Raw genomic sequence first — 25,397 nt, forward strand, 5'->3', positions numbered from 1 at the left:
TTCCACAAAAAATGGCATTTCAGATGTAAAGTGGAGACTGGTTGGCTAACTCGACCAATGTCTTCATCTATTTCTTGGAAATAGGATCCTTGGGTCTGTTAGTCTTCGTAATTGCTTTTGAAGAGTACATGAGAACTCAACACTAACGTTTTCACCACTGTAATCCAGAGAACCACTGAAAACTGGGAGACATTACCATTGAGCAGTTCAGGGTGAGTATGTTTTGCAAAGTTTACAAAGTGTGAACTTCAGAAATTTCAACTTTGAACTCGAGGGGCTGCAGACTGTGTACTTGAATGCTACACTTAGGGCATGTGAAATACATATCAGCCATGTAATTACTTTTAATACAGTAATAGCAGAAGACATGGTTGCAGCCAATGGTATGTGGCATAGTTGGCCATTCCCCACACAGGCAGCATTCCTTACAAAGGACCGCTAGAGATGGATCAGTAAATGAGAGCCCTTTGACGGGCTTCAACCAGGAAAACATCTTTGATTTCAGTTTTTGTGTGTTGATCAGAGGCAAAAGGAAGATCAGAAATTCGGCAAATCCATGCCACAAAATTTCTCTATTCGTGTACTCAAACCCAACCTGACGAATGGCTTGAGGCTTGCTGAATACGGACCGAATTCCTAAAAGGCGTTCAGCCAGTGTGGCAAACTTTCCTTGCTGCAAGAAAACCAAGAAATTAAGCAGTCCACAAATCTTCAGGAGGCCAGACACAACATTAATAAAGTACTTTGTTCTCTGAAAAGATGACCCAAAAGGGTGATTACTAAATAAATCATAGGACCTTTCTTCCAGCCATTTTCCTCCAATTGTACAAAGTGCAAACCATAATTTCTGCTGCTTATTAAGTGGCATGTATTTTTTAGTTTGAGAGAAGTCATTTTTGTACTGCATGTTCAAAATTGTCTGACCAACAGTAGCGTTTTTGGAGTATACTGTATATCTCCATAAGAACAGCCATAAAAACGCTTTAATCTCTGGTTCAAAGCGACTCAAAAGTCCGGGTTTGAAGCCTTGAAAACAACTGTTAAATTGAGACCAGATTAATTGCTCCAATGCCTTGTTTAATTCAATAGCATCCAGTTGACTTATTCTTAACACAGGATTTATGTCTTCCATATTGTTTTCCGCCACAGCCATTTCTCCTGCTGGAAAATAAATCTGGTTATTTAACATGCAGAATATTTATCTAACCAATAAAGAGAACTTCTAATTCAAAGCACTGAAGACTTGTAATAACTAACATCTATCTATTCTCATCAGGGATACCTCCTATTAAAAATAATCAGCTTATGTCTGCATTATACAGAGAACATTAAAGGTAGTCTTCATATACACTGAACCTAAAAGTTACTGTAAAGCCATTCACAAAATAGAGTCAAAAGGATACATTTTGTAAATATAAGCCCTATTAAAAACACATTGGTTTCATATGTACTTGCTAGTGAAGTGCAAGTAGGATTTACGAGTTTCGTTAAGTCCAAGGCCTAAGTCTAAATATAAGGGGTATATTAAGCAGCATATCTGACATGCAACAAACATTCACTGCAGGTGAAACTTACTAGTGCGTGTGTTTGAAATGACGGCAATTGATTCACTACTAGTACGTGTTTGTTAAGGATCATAATTACATCTTTATAATTATGACCCCACTGCTGTCAACTAACCCTTTACCTACAACTATTTAATGCATGGTCTTACAGCGCAGTTTGGGCAAAATAGAAATTCTAGGCCCCAGCATCTTTTAAAAAAAAAAAAAGAAAATCAAACAGCAGCTCCAACTGCCATACTTACCTGATCTCTGGCCCCCTTTCTCGCAGACTCACCTACTCATCGATTCAACGCCAGACCCTTTTCTGGTTGGAGTGATGCCCAGCATTATTAAACCCACTTTCTTTGAGTCAATGCTGCAATGTGGGCCTGCAGCATTTAGGATCCATTTACAGCCATGGGAAGAAGAAAGTAAAGAGGACCTGTGATGTCCATGAACCAAAGACAGTGATGAAAGAAAGGCATATATGCAGATTTTTCTTTAAAAAGAAGAATGAGAATCGCCATAACAAAAAAAAAAATCATACTCACCTAGATGACTAAAGCACCGATCCTAGCTGTAGCTACCTCTAAGACCAAGAACTGAGCGATCAAATATCTCTGATTGTTCAGTTTTTGGATCTCAGGATGCAGAGAGCAGGTGACTGTAAGTCAGCGCCTCCCTGCTCTACCCCACCAGTGTTTACTATAGCGCTGGGCTGTGGAGGGGGCAGTAGCTGGCTGGCTCAGACACTCACTGAAAGGCTGAGCCAGCTGTCGGACTGGGATTCTGGACAGATTCTGATCATATGGTGGGATTTTTCCAGAGCCTGGACCGGCACTGTAACAGGTCACAGGTGCGCATAACTAACTTCACTCTGTAACACACAGGAGAAATATAGGAAAAAAAAAAAGCTTAGATCACCCATTTTCTGAGGGTGTTCCCACTCCCTTCATCCTGTTCAAACTTTTTCGAATTGCACTTTTTCTTTCAAAAAGCTGTGCATACTGATCAGTCAGGATTCCCCTTTTGCACTTATCAGACAAACTGCTAAGCAAAAGCAGTTGCGCTGCGTGAAAATGTGACCAACTTGCACTATGAATTATGGCAAAGCCCGGAGGAGGGGATGCATTCCAATCCAGGCAGAAATGTCAGGGTTTGAATATACAGTATAGAACGTGTATAGATTTTGGGGTGCCTGGGATACAGCAAGTAAAGTTATTTGCAGGTACCATGAAATAAATGACAGCTATCCAAAGCTTTGTTGTTGTGGCAGGCTCAATTTAATACATAGATCAAAATAATTTGAGATTTTTACATTTTAAATAAGAAACCCTACTTTAACAGTAATAAAATGAAAAACTTTTCCAATTAAATTCTAAAGATGCTACAATATTTGTACAGAATGTAAGAACACACCCAGACTGCTAGCTGGCAATGAAACCAGGAAAATATTTCAGTACCAGCAAAAGTTGGGAGCATTTCTAAAAAGCTCAGCAGGTGCACAGTTTTTAAATGTCCTACTCGCATATGCTTGACTTCCGAATTTCGACATGATTTTATCATCCCCTGCTCAGAACAGCCACAGATAGCTGACCCCATGCTTGCAGGGCCCAGCAGAAACAAGTAACAAAAGACCATCTTCTGCAGGTGGGCTTAGCTATTGTACTGTGATTATCTGATAAAAGAATAAAACTGTTTGGTGGGGTAACTCAAGGACTATTTATACAATCCTCCACTCTCTGCTACCTATTGACATTCACTCGACGTCACATGAATATCATGTTGTAACAAAGAATGACCCCAGATCCACAGACAAAACCTGAGAACAAAGCGAGGTTCCCTCTCCCGAGGTCACTGCACGAACAAAAAGAAGAGTCAAACTACTGAAGCCAAATTGTACACATGCAGAAAATGGAGAGGCGATCCCAACACAGCCAAATGCCAAATTGTATTCCCCCTAGACCAATTTAAGTGAGCACCCTGCAAGAAAATTCTACGCAATAGAATGTTTGCTGGATTACATTCTCCTTTATGTCATAAAACCTTTGTTCAGAGACGTATATAAAAGAAAAGGAGATAAGATTAACTCTATTACTGTGACTTTATTTTGGTTGGGGGTTTACTGGCATGTCAGAAAAAAGTAGGCCAATGTAAAGAAAACAAATAATTAAAATGTTTTGCAGAAAGAAGAGCTTGAAATACAAAAACGCAGAAATGACACAGAAACTGATAGACACCAAAATTATAAATGAAAACTTTAAAGGCTAAGTTTACTTTTTTTTCTTCTAAATTACACTTCCCCTATGTACCAATATACCATTATGTACCTCTGCTGCAGAAATGAAAAGCTTTGTCTGTCTTCTAGGACAGGTCTAACTTTTTAGGACAGCCTCCAATCACCTGTAGAAAAATCCTTCATTACCTGCTCTGAAATTTGGTATTTGGGGCAGAAAAAAGGTTAAGGCCCCTTTCACACACACAGTCCGTTTTTCATCCATCCGTTGACGGATGAAAAACGGGCATCAATGCATCTCTATGTAAAAACAAATGACAACGGATGATCATCAGTTAACATCCGTTTTCATCCGCTTCCGTCAATGTCCGTTTTTTTGAACGGATGAATGCCCTATTTTTCATCCGTCAAAAAAACGGATCGGACGAAAAAACGGATGTAAACGGACAAACGGATGAAAAACAAATGGAAAATAGATGAAATACAAATGGAAAACAGATGGAAAACTGATTGAAAACTGATACATTTTGACGTGACTGAACGGACCGTATGTGTGAAAGGGGCCTTAAAGGAAGTACTTCACCAGCTGACCTCATTATCACAAATTCTGCACCTGCCCTCCCCCTCCAGCGAATTGATCCCGCCCACCTTTGCAGTTACATGCTTTTCCAATGTAATCATTAACAGTCTAAACTGTTCTCACCAAATACACAGCCATCTATAGTTTTGACCTTTAAGTGTTACTAAACCCAGGCCCCTGCATTCACTATATCTGGTTTTTATTGCACTATAAACAAAAAAATTGAAAATAAAACACAATATTTTTTACTTTCTGCTATAAAACAATTAAAAAAAAAAATTTCTTCATAAATTTAGGTCAATAGGATTCTGCCACATATTTTTGTTAAAAAAAAATCTCAATAAGTGTATATTGATTGGTTTGCTCAAAAGTTATAACTTCTACAAACTATGGGATATTTTCATTTATTTATTTACTAGTTTTGGCGGCGATCGGTGACTTATAGCGGGACTGCGATATTGCGGTGGACATTCTGACACCTTTTGGGGACCAGTGACGGGTGTGGGTATTTGCCAGAGACACTTCTGGTCTCCATCTTCCACTGTTGTCTGCTGGCCCTGCTTTTCACACCCACCCTTTACATCGGCTTCCTGGAAGTTTGCATGTAAGTGACTCTGGAATAAATTTGAGTTACTCTTTACTCCTGCTGATCTGGTGCCCTTTCCTTCTTGTTAACTATCATTTTTAGGCAGAGTGTTTTGCATTGTATTTGTCACATAACTCCTTTATAATACAAATATAAGGCTTGAATCAGGCTATTGTATTAGGGTACTGGTATTTTAACAGGGTCATTATTTTGTTTTCGTCTGACTGATATTGATGAAAAAGGAATAGTCGCTCTGTATGATTTGGATGTTATATGCCTGGCACAAACTTTCACAGGACGTAATGAATGATTCAAGAGGTTGCACAATGGCTGCAAACATACACAGATGCAACTGCCAGAGGTCAGGATTTGTTACTCACTATTTTAGTAAATATAAGCAGGTGTGGAGGTCATCTCAGCTCTATACATGGCTGTATTATTGGAAGTCCGACCTAACCAGCTAGAACAACTAACCTGTGTATGAGTATCTATATAAAGAAGATAGATCAACCCTTGCAACACCTATTTAGGTCTCTGGGCCTTTAAAGTGAACTGAGGGCTGGAACAGGAGGAAGGAAGAGAATTAGTGATGGTATTTTACATTCCTATATGTATATATATATATATATATATATATATATATATATATATATATATATATATATACACACACACACACACACAGGTATTCCTATTATATTGTTTTTGTAATATTCTAATCAATTATAGATTTACAGTGCCTTGCGAAAGTATTCTGCCCCCTTGAACTTTTCAACCTTTTGCCACATTTCAGGCTTCAAACATAAAGATATAAAACTGTAATTTTTTGTTAAGAATCAACAAGTGGGACACAATCATGAAGTGGAACGAAATTTATTGGATATTTCAAACTTTTTTAAACAAATAAAAAACTGAAAAATTGGGCGTGCAAAATTATTCAGCCCCCTTAAGTTAATACTTTGTAGCGCCACCTTTTGCTGCGATTAAAGCTGTAAGTCGCTTGGGGTATGTCTCTATCAGTTTTGCACATCGAGAGACTGAAATGTTTGCCCATTCCTCCTTGCAAAACAGCTCGAGCTCAGTGAGGTTGGATGGAGAGCGTTTGTGAACAGCAGTTTTCAGTTCTTTCCACAGATTCTTGATTGGTTTCAGGTCTGGACTTTGACTTGGCCATTCTAACACCTGGATATGTTTATTTGTGAACCATTCCATTGTAGGTTTTGCTTTAGGTTTTGGATCATTGTCTTGTTGGAAGACAAATCTCCATCCCAGTCTCAGGTCTTTTGCAGACTCCATCAGGTTTTCTTCCAGAATGGTCCTGTATTTGGCTCCATCCATCTTACTATCTATTTTAACCATCTTCCCTGTCCCTGCTGAAGAAAAGCAGGCCCAAACCATGATGCTGCCACCACCATGTTTGACAGTGGGGATGGTGTGTTCAGGGTGATGAGCTGTGTTGCTTTTACGCCAAACATAACGTTTTGCATTGTTGCCAAAATGTTCGATTTTGGTTTTATCTGACCAGAGCACCTTCTTCCACATGTTTGGTGTGTCTCCCAGGTGGCTTGTGGCAAACTTTAAATTACACTTTTTATGGATATCTTTAAGAAATGGCTTTCTTCTTGCCACTATACCATAAAGGCCAGATTTGTGCAGTATACGACTGATTGTTGTCCTATGGACAGAGTCTCCCACCTCAGCTGTAGATCTCTGCAATTCATCCAGAGTGATCTCTGATCAGTCTTCTCCTTGTATGAGCTGAAAGTTTAGAGGGACGGCCAGTTCTTCGTAGATTTGCAGTGGTCTGATACTCCTTCCATTTCAATATTATCGCTTGCACAGTGCTCCTTGGGATGTTTAAAGCTTGGGAAATCTTTTTGTATCCAAATCCGGCTTTAAACTTCTCCACAACAGTATCTCGGACCTGCCTGGTGTGTTCCTTGTTCTTCATGATGCTCTCTGCGCTTTAAACGCACCTCTGAGACTATCACAGTGCAGGTGCATTTATACGGAGACTTGATTACACACAGGTGGATTCTATTTATCATCATTAGTCATTTAGGTCAACATTGGATCATTCAGAGATCCTCACTGAATTTCTGGAGAGAGTTTGCTGCACTGAAAGTAAAGGGGCTGAATAATTTTGCACGCCCAATTTTTCAGTTTTTTATTTGTTAACAAATTTTGAAATATCCAATAAATTTTGTTCCACTTCATGATTGTGTCCCACTTGTTGTTGATTCTTCACAAAAAATTACAGTTTTATATCTTTATGTTTGAAGCCTGAAATGTGGCAAAAGTTAGAAAAGTTCAAGAGGGCCGAATACTTTCGCAAGGCACTGTAAATTGTTAAAGGCAACCTGAGCAGACAGATAAGGACTGTTATGGCTAAGTTGTATTTAAAGAGACACTATCACATTGCCCTTGGAGGACAAGGTGACAGTGTCTCTGCAAAGGCCCCTTTTGCAAGTTCTCCCCGCCACTACTTCCACCTCAGCTGTATAAAATAGCCAGCATTTCTGAATATGTAGGAGCAAATGACAATGCCTGGGTCTAGCAGCTAATTGCTAGGCCCAAAAACTCTTACATGACTGGGGAGCAACCACAAAGCTTCCCTGAGTCACCAATATCAGTAATTCCAGTTCCCCCTGTGAACGACAATGGAGCGATGACAGGTCACTGGTAAATGGAGTGTAAGGGCATCTGGGGGGGGCCCTTTGACCAGGACTTTGTCACTTTGCTATGAATATGCAAGATGTATCTTCAAAACTCAAACAGAGCCTTACACCAGGTGACTAGGAATTGCGACCTGGCACCTGGGCTTTTGTCAGCCCATTCCCAGGCGTGAGCAATGACTATTGCCCAACGCACTGGACATGTAGTTTGTGGGCACCGGGCACCTAGTTGCTGACCGCACAGTCGGCTTGTTCTATGAGGGTGTCTTCTTGGAACACAGCTGATCACAGATTGAGGTAAGAGGCCAATCACTGTGGCCCTTTAACCATGTGATCAGCCGTGTCCAATCACAGCTGATCACATTGTAAACAGCCTTGCCAGTTATCAGTAGTTCTTTCACAGCGCTGCTGGTAACGGGCAATTCCGACAATCAAATTTACACTGATCAGTGCCCTGATCATCAATGCAGCCCATCAGAGCCTCTTCATCGGTGCTGCCTATCAGCGCCCATCATTGCTGCCTCATCAGTGCTGCCTCACCAGTGCAGAAGGAAAATGACACAACAGAAAAATGTTTTTGTTTTTTTTCAAAATGTTAGGACTTTTTTTTCAGGAAAGAATAAAAACCCAGTGGTGATTAAATACCACCAAAAGAAAGTTCTGTCTCAAAAAAATTATATAACTTTCATATGGGTACAGTGCTGCATGACAGCTCAATTGTCATTCAAAGTGCGACAGCACTGAAAGCTGAAAATAGGCCTGGGATGGAAGGGGTGAAAGTGCCCAATAGGCAAGGTAACAGTTTTTTGTTTTTTTTTCTCCTTCACATACTGGCACCTCCATGTTTTCTTTGTGTGTAAACTGGTGTCGTGCATCTGTAAAGATACACATCAGGGCTGCATAAGAGAAGGGGTTTTGTCATTGAAAATAAAGCTTTGTTACTTAAATAAAACTGGCTTCTAACTTTTTAAGCTGGCTCCTATATTCAAAGCAAGTTTGTCAAGCCCTGCCTTACACCTTGTCTTCTGCTGACATACGTTAGGAATTTTTCAACTGATCTAAGCTTGGAATGTCCTTAAAAACCCTATTTTCTTTTACTAGAAATGCATGCCCTCCCACTGCAGTGCTCTGTGCTGGCATTGATGAGTAACATCTGCACTGCTCAACATTTGTCTTCAGACTACTGAAACACATAAGTAGTGTTTCTGCCCAGGTCTATTATCAAGTATACTAAGCGACCTTTGGTGCCTACTGTACTACACAGTTACATTTAGACATGCTGTGTAACTGCTGCAACAGAAAAATGGAGCTAAGCTGGCCATACATTACTCAAAATACATCAGATTCCTGAAAAATCTGCCACAATTCAAGCTGTGGGCGGCCCTGTCAGGAAAAACAGGATTTCAAAATCAAAGGAGCCAGGCAGAAAATTGTTGGTAGAACAGTGTATCCTACATCCTAGTAGTTCTCCCATCCACAATGTTTAGTGTGGATGGGGGCATCACGTGATTTCTCTTATTCAGTACACAGGGCTAAATTAGAGAAATCTAAGCATGTATGGCTATAGCCTATGACTATGAAACATGAGGCTATTCATACAATGCCTGTCTAAAACAATATCTGTTTCTGAGACTTCAGTTGAGCTTTATAGATGCAAGCTCCAGAGCAGTCATCCTAATTCACCACCTAGAAAGTTACAGTATGTTTAGTTGCAATGGCGGTTTTTTTTTTTTGTAACCACTTCAGAAAATTTATCTTACCTTTACTAATATAACAGGGTTAAAAAAAGGAATCTGGAGGTCAATCACTCCTTTAATAACAGACCTGAAACAGAGACATACTGATTATTTAATATGAAAAAAACATTGTGGTGGGTGGGAAAACTGGGTAAAAGAAATGTCCTTTCTAAATATTTGGTGCTAGTAAATTCCGAAAACGTTGTAACATTTATAATTGGCACCCTGAGAAGTAAAGCTTTTGGTATGATTTTTATAACACAGTTACATTGGGCCAGCTTTGTATTAATGTGCATAAAGAAGACAAGGAAAGATGGAAAAATCTCCAAAAGGCATCAAATTACAGTTTAGACATTCTTATAATATTTGTCAACATAAGTTAGATTTTATTTCCATCATTTACACTTTCAAAATAACAAAAAACAAAAAAAATGGCGTTTGCAAAAGTTTGGGCACCCTGCAGAATTTATAGCATGAACTGCCCCTTTGCAAGGCTGAGACCTGCCAGTGTCATGGATTGTTCTCAATCATCGTCTGGGAAGACCAGGTGATGTCAATCTCAAAGGTTTTAAATGCCCAGACTCATCTGATCTTGCCCTAAACAATCAGCACCATGGGATCTTCTAAGCAGTTGTCTAGAAAGCTGAAACTGAAAATAGTTGAAGCTCACAAAGCTGAAGAAGATAGCAAAGCGTTTTCAGATGTCAATATCCTCTGTTCGGAATGTAACTAAGAAATGGCAGTCATCAGGAACAGTGGAAGTTAAAGCAAGATCTGAAGACCAAGAAAAATATCACACAGAACAGCTCGCAGGATTGTGAGAAAAACAATTCAAAACCCACGTTTGACTGCACGATCCCTCCAGAAAGATCTGGCAGACACTGGAGTTGTGGTACACTATTCCACTATAAAGAGATACTTGTACAAATATGGTCTTCATGGAAGAGTCATTAGAAGAAAACCTCTTCTACGTCCTCACCACAAAAATCAGCATTTGAACTTTCCAAATGAACATATAGACAAGCCTGATGCATTTTGGAAACAAGTTCTGTGGACCGATGAGGTTAAAATTGAACTTTTTGGCTGGAATGAGCAAAGGTACGTTTGGAGAAGAAGGGGCACAGAATTTAATGAAAAGAACCTCAGTCCAACTGTTAAGCATGGGGTTGGATCAATCATGCTTTGGGGTTGTATTGCAGCCAGTGGCACAGGGAACATCTCACGAGTAGAAGGAAAAATGGATTCAATAAAATTTCAGCAAATTTTGAATGGTAACTTGATGCCATCTGTGAAAAAGCTGAAGTTAAAGAGAGAGGATGGCTTCTACAAATGGATAATGATCCTAAACACACCTCGAAATCCACGGGCGATTACATCAAGAGGCGTAAACCGAAGGTTTTGCCATGGCCTTCACAATCTCCTGACCTCAACATAATTGAAAATCTATGGATAGACCTTAAAAATGCAGTGCGTGACAGACAGCTCAGAAATCTCAAAGAACTGGAAGACTTTTGTAAGGAAGAATGGGCAAAGATACCTCAAACAAGAGTTGAAAGACTCTTGGCTGGCTACAAAAAGCATTTACAAGCTGTGATACTTGCCAAAGGGGGCAGTACAAGCTATTAACTCTGCAGGGTGCCCAAACTTTTGCAGACGCCATTTTTTGTTTTCTCTTATTTTGAAAGTGTAAATGATGGAAATAAAATCTAACTTTTGTTGACATATTATAAGAATGTCTAATCTGTAATTTGATGCCTTTTGGAGATTTTTCCATCTTTCCTTGGCTTCTTTATGCACATGAATACAAATTTTTACCTGGGGTGCCCAAACTTTCGATCTCCACTGTACATAGCATTGTATACCCCAGCACTACTACAGCGATAGCAGCAGATTTCCAGGTCCAGTGACTCAATTCACAGAATCAATTTTTTTTTTCCGGCAAATACAAGCAGCTCTCTGGTTTGAAGAGATGGGGACTATGCCATCACCACCCTACCTCTCCCCTTTGTTCAGTCACAGAATTCCCTGTACTCATTGAAAAAATAAAAGGCATTCTCAAAATGGCGGGAGTGTTGAGTGGACGATCCCTTCTGGTTACAGAAGAGAAGCAGCTCAGAACGTGACCCAGGGAATTGCTGCTATCAATGTAGTAGCAGTGGATACTACAGTGATTTGCAACCTACTCCAGCATCAGAAAGGTATAAGATATACATACAACCCCAATTAAAAAGAAAAGTTTAGACACTGTAAAATCTACATAATAGAATGCAATGATTTGCAAATTGTATGAACCCATATTTTATTCACAATAGAAAATCATATCAAATGTTTAAACTAACGCAGTGGGAGCTGATCGGTGGGTACGGCAGGCAGGGAGTCTGCCTATGTAAACAAGGCAGATTGCCGTTCTGTTAGTACAGAAGTCATGAATCCTTAAAGCACCTCCCCCACTACACTGAATCAAACATATAACCCTAGCCATACATTTAACCCTTTGATCACCCCTGATGTTAACACCCTCCCAGACAGTGTCATTAGTACAGTGACAGTGCGTATTTTTTAACACTGATCACTGTATTAGAGCCCATTCACATTAGCGCGACTTGTCAGCCTGACAAGTCGCGCTTGGTCGCGGCCCATTGATTAGCAGAGGACCCGTTCTAATAGGAGCGACACAAGTCGCTCCGACTTAGAAAAAGGGTCCTGTACTACTTTGGGGCGACCTGGAAGTGACTTGCATAGACTTCCATTATGTGAAGTCTCTGCAAGTCGCGCCGAAGTCGCGGTGCACAGTGGTGCCAGCGACTTCACAGGTCGCCCCCCAAAGTCGTGTCGCGCTAGTCTGAATGGGCTCTTAAGTGTCACTGGTTCCCAAAAAGTGTCCGATTTTTCCGCTGCAATGTTGCCACCATTACTAGTAAAAATAAATAAATAAAAATACTCTGTAGTTTGCGGATGCAATAATTTTTACGCAAACCAATAAATATAAGCTTATTGGGTTGTTTTTTGGGGGTTTTTTTTTACCAAAAATATGTAGCAGAATACATATTGGCCTAAATTGATGAAGAAATTCGATTTTTTTTTATTGGATATGTTTTATAGCAAAAAAAATAAAAATCTGCACAGGTGATCAAATACCACCAAAAGAAAGCTCTATTTCTGGGGGGGGGGGGGGGGGGGGAAGGACATAAATATTATTTGGGTTCAGTGTCGCACGACTACTCAATTGTCAGTTAAATTAACACAGTGCCTTATTTCAAATAATGGCCTGGTCATGTGGTTAAGAAAAAAAGGTTATTTAGAAATTGATGGCAGCAACATGTCTCAAAAAAGTTGAGACAGGGTCATATTTAATACGGTGTAGCATCCCCCTCTTCTTTTAACAACAGACTGTAAACATCTGGGAATTGAGACCAGTTGCTGGAGTTTTGGATAAGGAATGTTGTCCCATTCTTGCCTGATATAGGATTCTAACTGCTCAACAGTCCTAGATTCCACATTTTTTTGGAATTGGGTTTGTACATACTTACATTGGTCCAATCTGGACCAATGTAACTGTTATAAAAATAATACCTAAACTTCAGCTTTAATCCCAACTCCAAGAAAAAATGAAATATAAATAGTGTATCCCAAATACCTCTAACTAAGCCATCCTGCGATGTAATAATTGAAAGTCACAGTTTCCCCTATGACCAACGTTAATTTCCTGCCCTGGGGATAAGGTATTTGTCCCTGCTTCCTATCTTCTTGATCACTGCTCCCCAAACTGCCCCCATGAGATCTCCTGCCTCTGGAACCTATGAGGGAGGACATGGCCACTGAAAGTATTGTCTCCATCAATAGGTGTCCACATGATGTAGCCAGTGATGAGGACAAGCAGAATTTAACAGAACCGTGGCTTCAGGCAAGTAACATCAGCATCTGGATAGTTTTTTTTTTTTTCATACCAGTGGTTAATTAGCGAAGAGTTGGGTTAGTTTAAGTTTTTATTACTCTTTTATTTTGCAGTCTGCATTGCTATCATTTTAAGAGGTCATTCACACCAGCAGCTGCGTCCTATTGCAACCGCTGCTCTGTTCTCGGAAGTAAACAGTGGCAATGTGAGGATTACAACTCATCACGCTAACCTTTTTTTTTTTTGTTCCTTACAACTTTGTGCCATTTCCTTCATTTTATTCACATTAGAGCATTGAGACGAGGGTGTAGTGCATTGCAGTGAAAATAAAAAGTAGTACATGTCCTCATTTTTACAGCAATGTCAACTGAATACCCAAGACAATTTGCCTTATGTATACAAGGTGTAACGGAACAGGGCACCCCGGACTGGGTACCTCCGTTGACAGATGCTCCTAGAAAGGCTCCAAGCACTCCACCAGACACCGTAACCACTTCAGACCCCACGAACCGCCGCAGCTTGGTTAGGGTCTCGCAATCTCCTACCCACCCTGGACCTAAGACAAGGCTCCAGGTTCCTGTGGGTGAACCTCTCTTTCCCCAGAGAGTGCAGCAGAACAAGCTCTTACACAAGCTCTTACAAGAGCTCAGTGATTCTCTAAGGGAGTATGGAAGACCATAGCAATCCCTTGCAGCAGATTCCCCCAATAAGAGACAGAACTCTAGATTGAAGGTGAACTAACTGAAGAACCACTTTATTGAACAGACTTATATACAGACTTCACCCACAAGGTACCACCCAGGTGGACCTTGTTGAAGACTGTACTCAACATTCACCATCCAATCGGAACAGAGTTTTACACTTTCATACAGTGTACACAAAAATATACAATGTGGGACAATCCCCCCTCCCCCTTAGCATCCAATCCACATATCTTTATACATCCCATAATACATTTCTCTTAAGGCAGACAGAACAATTGGAGGTCATTAGCACTTAACCGGTTGCCGACCGCCGCACGACTATATACTGCGTCGGTCAGCCCCGGCCAGGCAGAGTGACGTAGGGGTACGTCACTCGTCTGTCACTGACTTGTGAGCCAATTGGGGGTGGCGCGCGCCCGCCCCGGCTCGTTCACTGACAAGTCAGTGCGTGTGACCGGCGGACCCGATCGTCCGCCGGTCACTCACGATCGCTCTGGTGAAGGGAGAAAGTCAGGCGGCTTATGTAAACAAGCCGCCTGTCATTCTCCCTGGTGTAAAAATTAAGATCAGACGGTTCTACTATGTAGGACCGTTGATCTTTGTTTTTACACCAATAGCCATGTCCCTTTACAGTTAGAATCACGCCCCTAGGACACACTTAACCCCTCCCTCTCCAATACAGTTAACCCCTTCCCTGCCAGTGTCATTTTTGCAGTAACAGTGCATATGTATAGCACTGATTACTGCAGTAATGTCACTGGTAACCCCAAAAGTGTCAAAAATGTCAGTCAAGGGTCCGATCTGTCAGCCGCAATGTCGCAGTACCGCAAAAAAAAAAAAAAAATTGCAGGTCGCCGCCATTACTCGTTAAAAAAAAAAAAAAACACCAAAAATGACAAAAATCTTTCCCTTTGTTAGTAAACGCGATAACTTTTGCGCAAACCAATCAAAATACGCTTTTTGCGATTTTTTTTAACCAAACATATGTAGCATAAAACAAATTGGCCGAAAATGTTAAAAAAATTTGATTTTTACATTTTTTTGGGGGGAATTTCATATAAAAAAATGTGAAAAATATTGTTATTTTTGCAAAATTGACGCTCTTTTTTTGTTTATAGCGCATGAAAAAAAAAAAAAAAAAAAAAAAAAATCGCACAGGTGATCAAATACCACCAAAAGAAAGCTCTGTTTGTGGGAAAAAAAAGGACGTCAAATTCGTTAAGGTACAGCGTCGCACGACCGCGCAATGGTCCGTTAAAGTCACGCAGTAAAAAAAAAAAAAAATAAATCGCAAAATACCCCCAGGTCTTTTAGCAGCCAAATCCTCCGGGGCTTAAGTGGTTAACAATGAGACAGGGCAATCCACATTCCCTCCCAATACACAACAAAAGGAAAACCTTTCTGACATTGAAAGATATGTAATATACACAGCATTTAGGAATTACAGATTTCATGGCAAATGGGAATAAATCTTTATATTCCTATATGAAGATTTTGCTGGCAAATATGACCGTCCCATCTGAAGCAATTTAAACCATTAATTATCTGTGTTGTACTCATAGTGATAGTTAGTACACAAGGCTACAAGGCTGCCCAGCTGCCCTGGTGTGAATGAACACTTGCTAAGGGTTACCTTATTATTATTATTGTAAGTTGCAGACACCACCCTTAAAGGATACAGTAAGTGTAGTTCCATAAAAATTTGCATTGCTGCCAAATGTAAGGGATGTTTGTTTTTTGTTTTTTAGAAGAAAGCTCATTTGAGTGTCTACAGGTCAAGTGCAATGTTTACATCTTTCGGCATTCTGTATACTGTTACTAGGGGTACTAACTTAGAAGAACCAGTGATCCACGTCTCTTATTCTAAGATCAGTGACAAGTTCCATCCCATCTTGCTGGTCATTTTTTTTTTTTTTAGGGAATTTACTCTTGTCAAATTCCACAAATTATCTTCTCATGTTTGATTAGCCTTCATCTATAGAAACGCAACCATTTTTTCCTTTCAGATTTGCATATCATGTGACTAATATAATTAGGGTTTTGCTACAAGGACAATCAAGTTGATGTCACACATTAAACTCTTTAATTAGTGCCGCACAGTAACAGAGACAGTGTGATTCCTGTGTCAACACAGTTCCTGCTGTCTCCAGTGTTCCCCAACAATGGCACATTATGGTAAAATCTAACAGAAAATGAATGTTATGTTATGTACACCCAGTGCAGATCTGCAGAACATTAAGGCCATGTTCACACATGCGTCCCGTCACTGCGATGACCTACGTTTAACTGCACTGAATGAACGCAGGTCACCACCGCCAGAACACACAGAAAACAATGCAGTGCAGTCCAGTAATACAGACATTCTGTATTTTATCACAGTGTACAGGAAAGCATCGCATATCACTTCAAATAAAGGTGACAGACAAAATAAAAAGACAACTTTGCAATGTGCTAAAACGCACATCACACCACCCCCTACTGCCGAAATGGACAGCTGCCCGCACGAAACCATGCGTTCAGCGTGTGGGCAATGCGAGAGGGCCCTAAAAATGTAGTTGCACATATCCAAATATGTCTTTCTTTTTATATCTAATAAAAGAGGTGGTCAAAGCTGTATGCCAAATACACACATATGGTCTACACAGCTGCTAATGTATACAATAAAGGTCCCATGCACATTAGGTGTTTAGCATCAGTTCATGGAGCTCTACCATTTTACTGCAGGCAAACTCTGTGAGAGGTTGATCACTGCCGCGGCTGTTTGGTGCACCTAGCGGTACTTACACTTAGGGCAGTATGTGCTCAGCGACAAATGCACAGAATGCAGACTTCCTGTGTTTTGGGCATTTCTCTCAGGGTGCATATTGATCTAAACCTTAGTACAGCTTGATGCATTGTCAAGCCCCATCCAGTCAGCCTCTCATATAGTTTGAAAAACTGCCTGCAGTGGGGTGTGTAATGGTTTTGCACAGAGCAGTCCCAAACCAACTTTTCTGGGGTCCCCCGCCGCATTCTATGCTCCTCCCCCTTCTGAGCGGCTTGCTATGGGGGCACTCATGCAGGCTTTCTACCGAGCCAGGCTATGTGTGTCTATTAACACACACAGTATGGCTAGGCCCCACCCACCGCTCAGAATTTTATTGACAGGAACAAGAACCAATGGCTCCTGGTTGCTGTCCCTGAGCTTGTGAGGAGAGAGAGCAGTGCTGCTGCTCTCAGGCACAGTGCTGGATCAAGATCATGCTCAGTTAAGTATTTAGGGAGGGCTGGGGGGAATTTACAAGGTGTTTTTTTATCTTAATGCAGAAAATGCTTTAGGATAAAAACACCTTTAGCACCACCTTAAGCCAGGCCTCAACAAACTCCGGGCGCCAGGTCGCATTTGCGACTAGAATTAGCGACCTGGCGCCTGGGGTGCCCTGCAGGAGGTGTCCTGTCCCTTTTGTGCCCCCACCTTCTTTCCCGAGTGCACGGACTTCCACGACGTTCAAAAATTGAGGCCCCGGCTTTTCGGCCTTCTTCTGTGAGATGAGAGGCTAGGGGAACTGGCGCCCTCTTGTCGTGGCCGGGAGTAATGCATGTTCTCACTCAATGCCTTCCCTCTCATCTGCTCTTTGGAAGGAGATGGGAAGTTTTTGCAGGCTTCATCTCTCTGTCCAGTTACCTTTGCTTAAAGGTAAGTGGACAGGGAGTGTGGTTATTATTATTAATTATTTTTTTAAATAAAAAAAAAAAAAATAATATAATAATTTTTTCTTTTTTTTTTTATTAAAAAAAATAAAAACATTTCTTTTTTTTTTTCAATTCTTATTATTAAAAAAAAAAAAATTATATAATTTTTTTTTTTTTTTCCTCATCGCCGTGCCACAGCCGAAGGCCCCTTTCACACGGGCTGTCTGATCAGGTCCGCCTGTCAGTTTTTCAGACAGACCTGATCGGACCCTTCATTCTCCTCTATGGAGAGGTAATCTGCTGCCATCTGATCCTGTCCGCCAAAAGCAGACGGATGGTGGTTCTATTTTCTATCCATCCCGTGGATCGGATCAGATGGCATCGGCTAGAAAGAGACAGACAGTCTGTTTCCATCCATTTGCACTGTAGAGGAGAGTGGGGTTCTAGTCGTATTTATGTGTAAATTTAGTATCCGTTTTATTAAATAAAGCTTGGTTGTTAGTTTAAAAAAAAAAAAGCTGGCTCCCAACTTTTTTAGCTGGCTCCTAGATTTCAGGCAAATTTGTCAAGCCCTGCCTTAAGCAATACAGTCATGTCACTTCTCTCCCCCAGCATGGCACCACATATACCTGTAGTTTAGATCTGCATTCAATGCTCACTATGCAAACAAGAATGAATTTCCAGCTAATAAATTTCACAGGTTGCAGACTTCACACCAACTGTAGCTTCAGCCTTCTGCTGTTCAAGATCACGATGAGGGCCCTTCTGACAAGAAAATACTGCACTGATGTGATGTTGAACACATGAACTTGTTTTTATTATTTGAGCAACCCTACAGGTGGCACTCAGATAATTTGGGATTCAAGATAAAGCTAAAATCATTGTGATTTCTTAAAGTGGTTCTAAAGTCAAAACTTTTTTTACCTTAATACATTCTCCGCATTACCATAAAAAATGCCCACTACCTTAAACACTTACTAGACTCCTGTCACCACTCCAGCACTGTCTCTGCTGCAGCACCACTCCCCTCACTTCCTGATTTCACAGAAGAAACTGGAGGCAGTGGCCCTCACTTCCTGATTTCACAGAAGAAACTGGAGGCAGTGGGAGCCATAGGCTTCTGCTGCTGTCAGATAAGCTTCTGTGAGGAAGAAGCGGGGGCATGGCTTACCAGCTGTGTTTGTCTATGGATGCACCCAGCTTGCTAAGGCTCCCATGGGGAGAGGAGCACTGGCAGGGGACTGCCAGAAGAGAAGGTAAGGGACCTTTATGTCCAATATTGTTGCAGGGCAGAGCAGGTAAGTATAACATGTTTTTTTTTTTTTTCTACTCAGTACTTAGTATCACTTTAATGCACTTTCCAGGCACCAGCATGGCAGTGTACATGTGCTCAAGTATGCTGCCATGGATCAGCAGCAGAAGAGAACAATTATGGGTAAGTATGATATAATTTTCTGATTTCCTGGGACCAGCATGGCAGCAAACGTGGTAGTAATCTCCCAACTTCCACCCATAGGACCAGTGCAGCGCTGATGCTCACACAACAACCCATTCGCTGTAAAACCCTACCAATCGGCTCAGCATACTGTACCTTACTACATCTGACTTTGGCAGGAAGGCTGGAGCTTCCTGCTTTTATTTCTTTTTGAAACAGAATTTGCTTGAGCTTCCTCCATCTTAGATTGTAAGCTCTAACGAGCAGGGCCCTCTGATTCCTATTGTATTAAATTGTATTGTAATTGTACTGTCTGCACTTAAAGTGTTACTAAACCCAGGACCCAGCATTCACTATATCTGGTCTCCCACAGCACACAGAACATGGAAATGCAATTATTTTAGTAAATACAAACTGCTAAATACCTTTTCTCCTCAGCAGTGTATAACGGTTTTGTGACTTCTATCAGTGTCTGGTTAAAGCTTGTTGGCCCTGACTGGCCCTGTGCTGATCACATGCACCTTCCCAAGAAAAAAAAATAGCAATACACACTAAACTGAGCATGTGCAGAGTAACTCCAAAGGCTCTGCCTTATCAGGAGATGGATTGGTGAGAATGGAAGAAGGGAGGGATCAGAAAAGACAGGATTAACCCCTTAGGTTCCATAGTGAGTATAAAAAGCATGCAAGCATATACAGACTGATATTACTGTTGTGGGTTTAGTAACACTTTAATGTTCTAAAGAGCTCCATAAACTGTTGGAGCTATATAAATCCTGTATAATAGTAACTACCCTTTGGTAGCTACCATAGTTATTGGTCTACCACATCTATATCTTACATATTGGCACCAGGAAAACAGAAAATTGCATCAAACTTACTCGTACTTTTCCTGGAGCTAATTATGGCAGAAAACACTAAGCCTACCCAGTCTGTTCCTAGCATTTTACAGAGAATGGGCTGTTGTGTGGGCATCAACAATTTTTATAATAGAGAGATGGTGCCAACATGGATATTGATCTTGTATTGCTCAAGTGCGCCCTCTCTTTTCTCTCTTTTCTACCTATACACAGCAACAATTTAGAGTTATGCAATACTCCTGTTGGCAGAAGTAGGCGGGGCTACTACCATACTATGTATGCTGCTACAGTATCTTGGTGCCTGGACAATGGAAAATTATTTATTATACTGAATCATAATTGTCCTTTCCTGGTGACAATCTACGGCAACATACTTAAGCATGTGTGCTATCATGGCTTGGCTTCAGGAATGGAAAATTGCATGTAAGTAGGATACAATTCCTCCTAACAGCACTGTGATTGGTTGTACCTATTGAATTAAATAAACTATAAATGCAAACAGCTGGGACCTTCCTTCCAACATTGCACCTTGAGAATTCAAGACTATCCACACCACATGAATTTAACAAAAGCTACTTTCCAATAGTGCCAAAGCTTGCCCACCTCTTCCAATCTCCTTCACAATTCTACTGGAAGTTGAGGCTGCTCATAATAGTAATGGGTCAAAAGGGATGGTAGGAAGGGCTTAGCACCAAGGTCCAATCTTACTGGATAGCGTCATGCCTGTCAGATCCGCCCAGCATTCATCCATGACAGCAGCACTTACAAAGTTGCTGATGGTAACGTCAGTTCTTCAGCCACTCATAACATGCACAGATGTGCTGCAAGTCACCACCAGCTAATTGGGACCAAGCAGAAACCTGCAGCATGTATGTGCACTTTTGGAAGATTCCCACACAAGCAGCCGGTTTCATGTATCTGGGACTCTGTACAGACCGGTGTCATGTGTGCAGAAATACTTCAGGTCTCTGGCTTTTCCTAAATACCTGACAGATCACGTGTGGGATCTCGCACTGGGCATATGTTCCTCAGTAAAACACTGCATTTTGGGATGTGTGCAGTGGATGTTATTCTTGCCTAGGGGCTTTTGTGCTTCAGCACCCAAAAAAAAGGTGCTAAATGTTTCCGAAAATGATGACACAATCTGTTAATAAGTTTGAGGGAGGGGAGAGGAAACTAAAAAAAAATTATTTAATGGCTGAAGGTTCGCTCCAAACAGTTTGCCTATTTTCCCCAATGTCCAGGAACACCATCAATCAACAACTTCCTATGCCAAGGTACAATAACTACTCCCCCCCCCCCCCCCCCCCAACAAAAAAAAAAAATCTTCCTGTAGCTGTAATGTGAACATTGTTCCTTTATTCTTCCAGTAATGTCTGGTTACATACCATCATTTCTCACCATGTCTAGGCACAGCTGTTTAAACTCCATTTTCCATGTTTCAGAGGAAATAGGGCTCTAGCTATGGATGGTACTGGAAATTTCATTGCTTCTATGTCACTGCCCCCTATGTAATGACAATGAGTCATATAAGCTTGGTAGTGGGGGAAGCTGGTGATGACACAGGGGGCTGGGCAGGCAGGCACAACATTTCTAAACTTAATAGCCCCACCCAAGTATAGAGTGCGCTGATGTGCGTACATCAATGTAATAGGTAGAAAAACGACATGGGGTCACAGAGGGGACCTGCCACATGTTGTACATACAGGAGCCGCGGGTGTCTGGTCCCCTGAAATGGAAATGCTGCAGTACAGGGTAGTTGTAGAGAAGTCAAATGGTATACCAACTTCTGTACAACCTCCTTGCCCATACATGGATCCAAATGTGGCTGGTACCTGCTGAACTGTGTATGACTGGTTTAAGAGTGAACTGCATTTAGAAGCGTTAAAAAAAAAAAAAACACCAGAAGCCACTAACAGTGACATTTTTTCTGCTAGTGTGCATGAAGACAAACACTGCAATCTCATTTCACATGGGACAAAATCCCCATAAAATGGTAAACACAGTGAAGTTCCTCTTTAACCATTTGTCTACTGGCCACTTTACCCCCTTCTTGTCCAGGCCAATTTTCAGCTTTCAATGCTGTCACACTTTGAAAAACAATTGCGCAGTCACGCGACACTGTACCCATATGACATTTTTATAATTTTTTTTCACACAAATAGAGCTTTCTTTTGGTAGGTTTTTTATTTTCCAAACAAACAAAAAAAGATGGAAAATTTTGAAAAAAAAACATTTTTCTTAGTTTCTGTTATACAATTTTGCAAACAGGTAATTTTTCTCCTTCACTGATGTGCGGTGGTGAGGCTGCACTGATAGGGCTGCACTGACCATCAGGACACTGATAATCAGTGCATATGTCCCCTTTCCCACTAGCTGGTTACTGGCTCTCTCCTCTCCTCACGCTGTGACAGTGTGAGGAAAGGAACGCTGATAACCCCAGGTGTGATTGGACACAGCTGATCACGTGGTAAAAAAGCCGCTGATTGGCTCTTTACCCTGATCTGTGATTAGCTGTGTCCATAGGACACAATGATCACTGAGTGTGCCACAGTGGGTGTGCGGCAGGTGCAATCATGGGAGGACACATGACACCTTCCAAGAATTGCCCAACTGTGCTGTAGTCGTCATTTTGCTATAGCCCCATCAGCTATTAGTTAAAGATGACTGGTGATGACTGATTGCTTAGAGCTTGTATGGTCAGATTGTAACTAGGGATGAGCTCAGGCTGGTTTGAATCCACCTGAGCAAGCCCCACAATTAAGCTGTCACTGTACTGGGCCAATCATCTGTGGCTGGGGCATTCCCCGCCACATATTTACCAGAGTCATAACTATGTGAGATTGCAGGGTGGGGAATGCCTCAGCCGCTTATGATTGGCCCAGTACAGTGACAGCATCCTGGAAGAATAAGTCAGGAGGGTTAGAACAAGAGTCCAAACACACCTGAGCTCATCCCTATTTGTAACATGTATGGTGAGCCATAGTTTCTAATTGAGAACATGGATGTTGTTGCAGAATAGGGAAGTTTATGTTAGGTATATGCAAAAATCATAGCACATACAAATACTTCCCCAAACAAAATACATCCTGGCCACTTTCTAGTACACACGTATGTTCCGTAGGATCGCTAAATGGGCGGCTGTGGGACTAGAAACCAAAGCAACGCCTGAGCTCCTGCGACTGCAGTGACAGCCAACTCAGGACTAGGCATGGGCTCCGGTGTGTTCAGATCGTAGTCCCAACCCACCTGAGCCAGACAATCGTCACTGCACACTGCCAATCATAGGCACTGAGGCATTTCCTGGCCGGCAGCTGCACATACACATGCCCTGACTACGCTGCTTGTGATTGGTTGTGTGCAGTGAGGGCTTCCTGGTGGAACTGCTCAGGTGGGTTGGGACTATGATCCAAACACGCCTGAACCCATCCCTACTCAGGACCCATATACTGATATAAACAGCCCCTCCCCCACTGCTGTAGCCTCTCCTATATCTTCATTAGGGAGTCATTTACACCCCAATCTCTGCGTTCTCTGTGCATTTCTGCATGAGCCATTGCAGTGCATTTATTTGGAATTTTATTGATTTCATATTATTTTCTTTATTAACCGCTTGCCGACCGCCGCGCGACTATTTACTGCGGCGGTCAGCCCCTCACAGGCAAATCGACGTAGTACTACGTCGCTAGCCTGTGAGGGTCTAGGGAGCGAGCGCGCGCCCCCGGAGGCGCGCTCACGCTCCCGCGTGGCCGCGTACCCCCCCACGCGTGTGACCGGCGGACTCGATGTCTGCCAGTCACTCGGCGATCGTCGGTGCAGAGGGAGAAAGGCAGGCGGCTGATGTAAACAAGCCGCCTGTCCTTCCCCCCTGTGTAGAAACAATGATCATACGGTTCTACTATGTAGGACCGTTGATCACTGTTCCTACACCTCAAGCCCCAGCCAATCACAGTTAGAATCACGCCCCTAGGGACACACATAACCCCTCCCTCTCAAAAAAAGTTAACCCCTTCACTGCCAGTGTAATTTTACAGTAACAGTGCATATGTATAGCACTGATTACTGTAGTAATGTCACTGGTAACCCCAAAAGTGTCAAAAATGTCAGTCAAGGGTCCGATCTGTCCGCCGCAATGTCGCAGTAACGCAAAAAAAAAAAAAAAAAAAAAAAAATCGCAGATCACCGCCATTACGCGTTAAAAAAAAAATTACAAAAATCTTTCCCTTAGTTAGTAAACGCGATAACTTTTGCGCAAACCAATCAAAATAGGCTTTTTGCGATTTTTTTTACCAAACATATGTAGCATAAAACAAATTGGCCGAAAATGTTAAAAAAATTTTGATTTTTACATTTTGTTTTTGGGGGGAATTTCATATAAAAAAAATGTGAAAAATATTGTTATTTTTGCAAAATTGACGCTCTTTTTTTGTTTGTAGCGCATGATCAAAAAAAAAAAAATCGCACAGGTGATCGAATACCACCAAAAGAAAGCTCTGTTTGTGGGAAAAAAGGACGTCAAATTCATTTAGGTACAGCGTCGCACGACCGCGCAATTGTCCGTTAAAGTCACGCAGTGCCGAATCGCAAAATAGGCCCTGGTCAGGAAGGGGGTAAAATCTTCCGGGGCTTAAGTGGTTAAGTTGCATTTACATGCCTCTGTGCACATTCAGACACATCTGCGGTGCATTCCGGAGCACAAATATGCTGCATGCTGTTTTTTTTTCATGCACGAAAGCACTGCAATGGTGTAAACTAAGCTCGCTGGAATACATTCTTCTTGCAGACGCGTTTGTATTGCGTTTTGCTGTTTTTAAAAACTCATCTGACTGCATCGGACGCAAACAAACCCTAAGGAAAGCAAAAATTACCAAAAATGTATTCATTGTATATAAAAAATAAAAAAATGTTTTCCCTTTACTATTGCACAATAAGTAAAAGACAGAATAGATATACAAGATTATTATTATAATGGTGGTTCTCTCCCTCCCATGTGTCAGAGCTCTGCCTTAAACAGCAGGTGCACAGGGAAGGTTGCAGCCCGCCCCCCTCCTTCTACCATACGGGGCACACAGCGGACACAACACATACATATACATACCACAGTAAACAGGAACAGCACTCTACCAACAAGGAAGTCCAGCATACTTCCCCTCAGACAAGCTGCGTTCAAAGTCCAATCACCAGCCTGGACGGAAGTGAGGCGTGGAACACAGCCATACGCAGAGAGTGTAATGTGAGAGAGAGGCTTGGAACGCAACCACATCAAAACGGGAGGTGAAGCAAGATAACATGCATTGCGCATGCGCAATACTAGCCAATAAAAGCTGGTCATGCTTGCTCAGAGCGCAGAAGCGTGCTGACATGTACACACAGATGACGGCTATGTCGGACAGTGGAAGGCGGATGACTACACATCATGCCGTGTTTTATTTTACTTTGAATCTAATGGTTCTGGCAATTAGCAGTTGTATCTAA

The 25,397-nt window shown here is 41.6% G+C and overlaps 1 protein-coding gene across 2 annotated transcripts; it reads right to left on the reverse strand.

Moving 5' to 3' along the window:
• Positions 1-25,040, reverse strand: PEX2 (peroxisomal biogenesis factor 2). Of its 2 annotated transcripts, none has more exons than XM_082259543.1 (2): positions 25,021-25,040; positions 1-1,158 (listed from the first exon to the last, which is right to left on the reverse strand). In XM_082259543.1, exon 2 carries the CDS (start codon positions 1,151-1,153, stop codon positions 233-235), a length of 921 nt encoding a protein of 306 aa, XP_082115669.1. In that variant the 5' UTR covers positions 1,154-1,158; positions 25,021-25,040; the 3' UTR covers positions 1-232. The 2 variants fall into 2 exon arrangements, with proteins under 2 accessions (XP_082115669.1, XP_082115668.1); XM_082259542.1 differs by having other exon boundaries at positions 1-1,161.
• Positions 25,041-25,397: the final 357 nt, after the last annotated feature.

This window comes from Pelophylax lessonae, assembly GCF_965119305.1.
Source record: "Pelophylax lessonae genome assembly, chromosome: 5".
NCBI classification, from domain to species: Eukaryota; Metazoa; Chordata; class Amphibia; order Anura; family Ranidae; genus Pelophylax; species Pelophylax lessonae.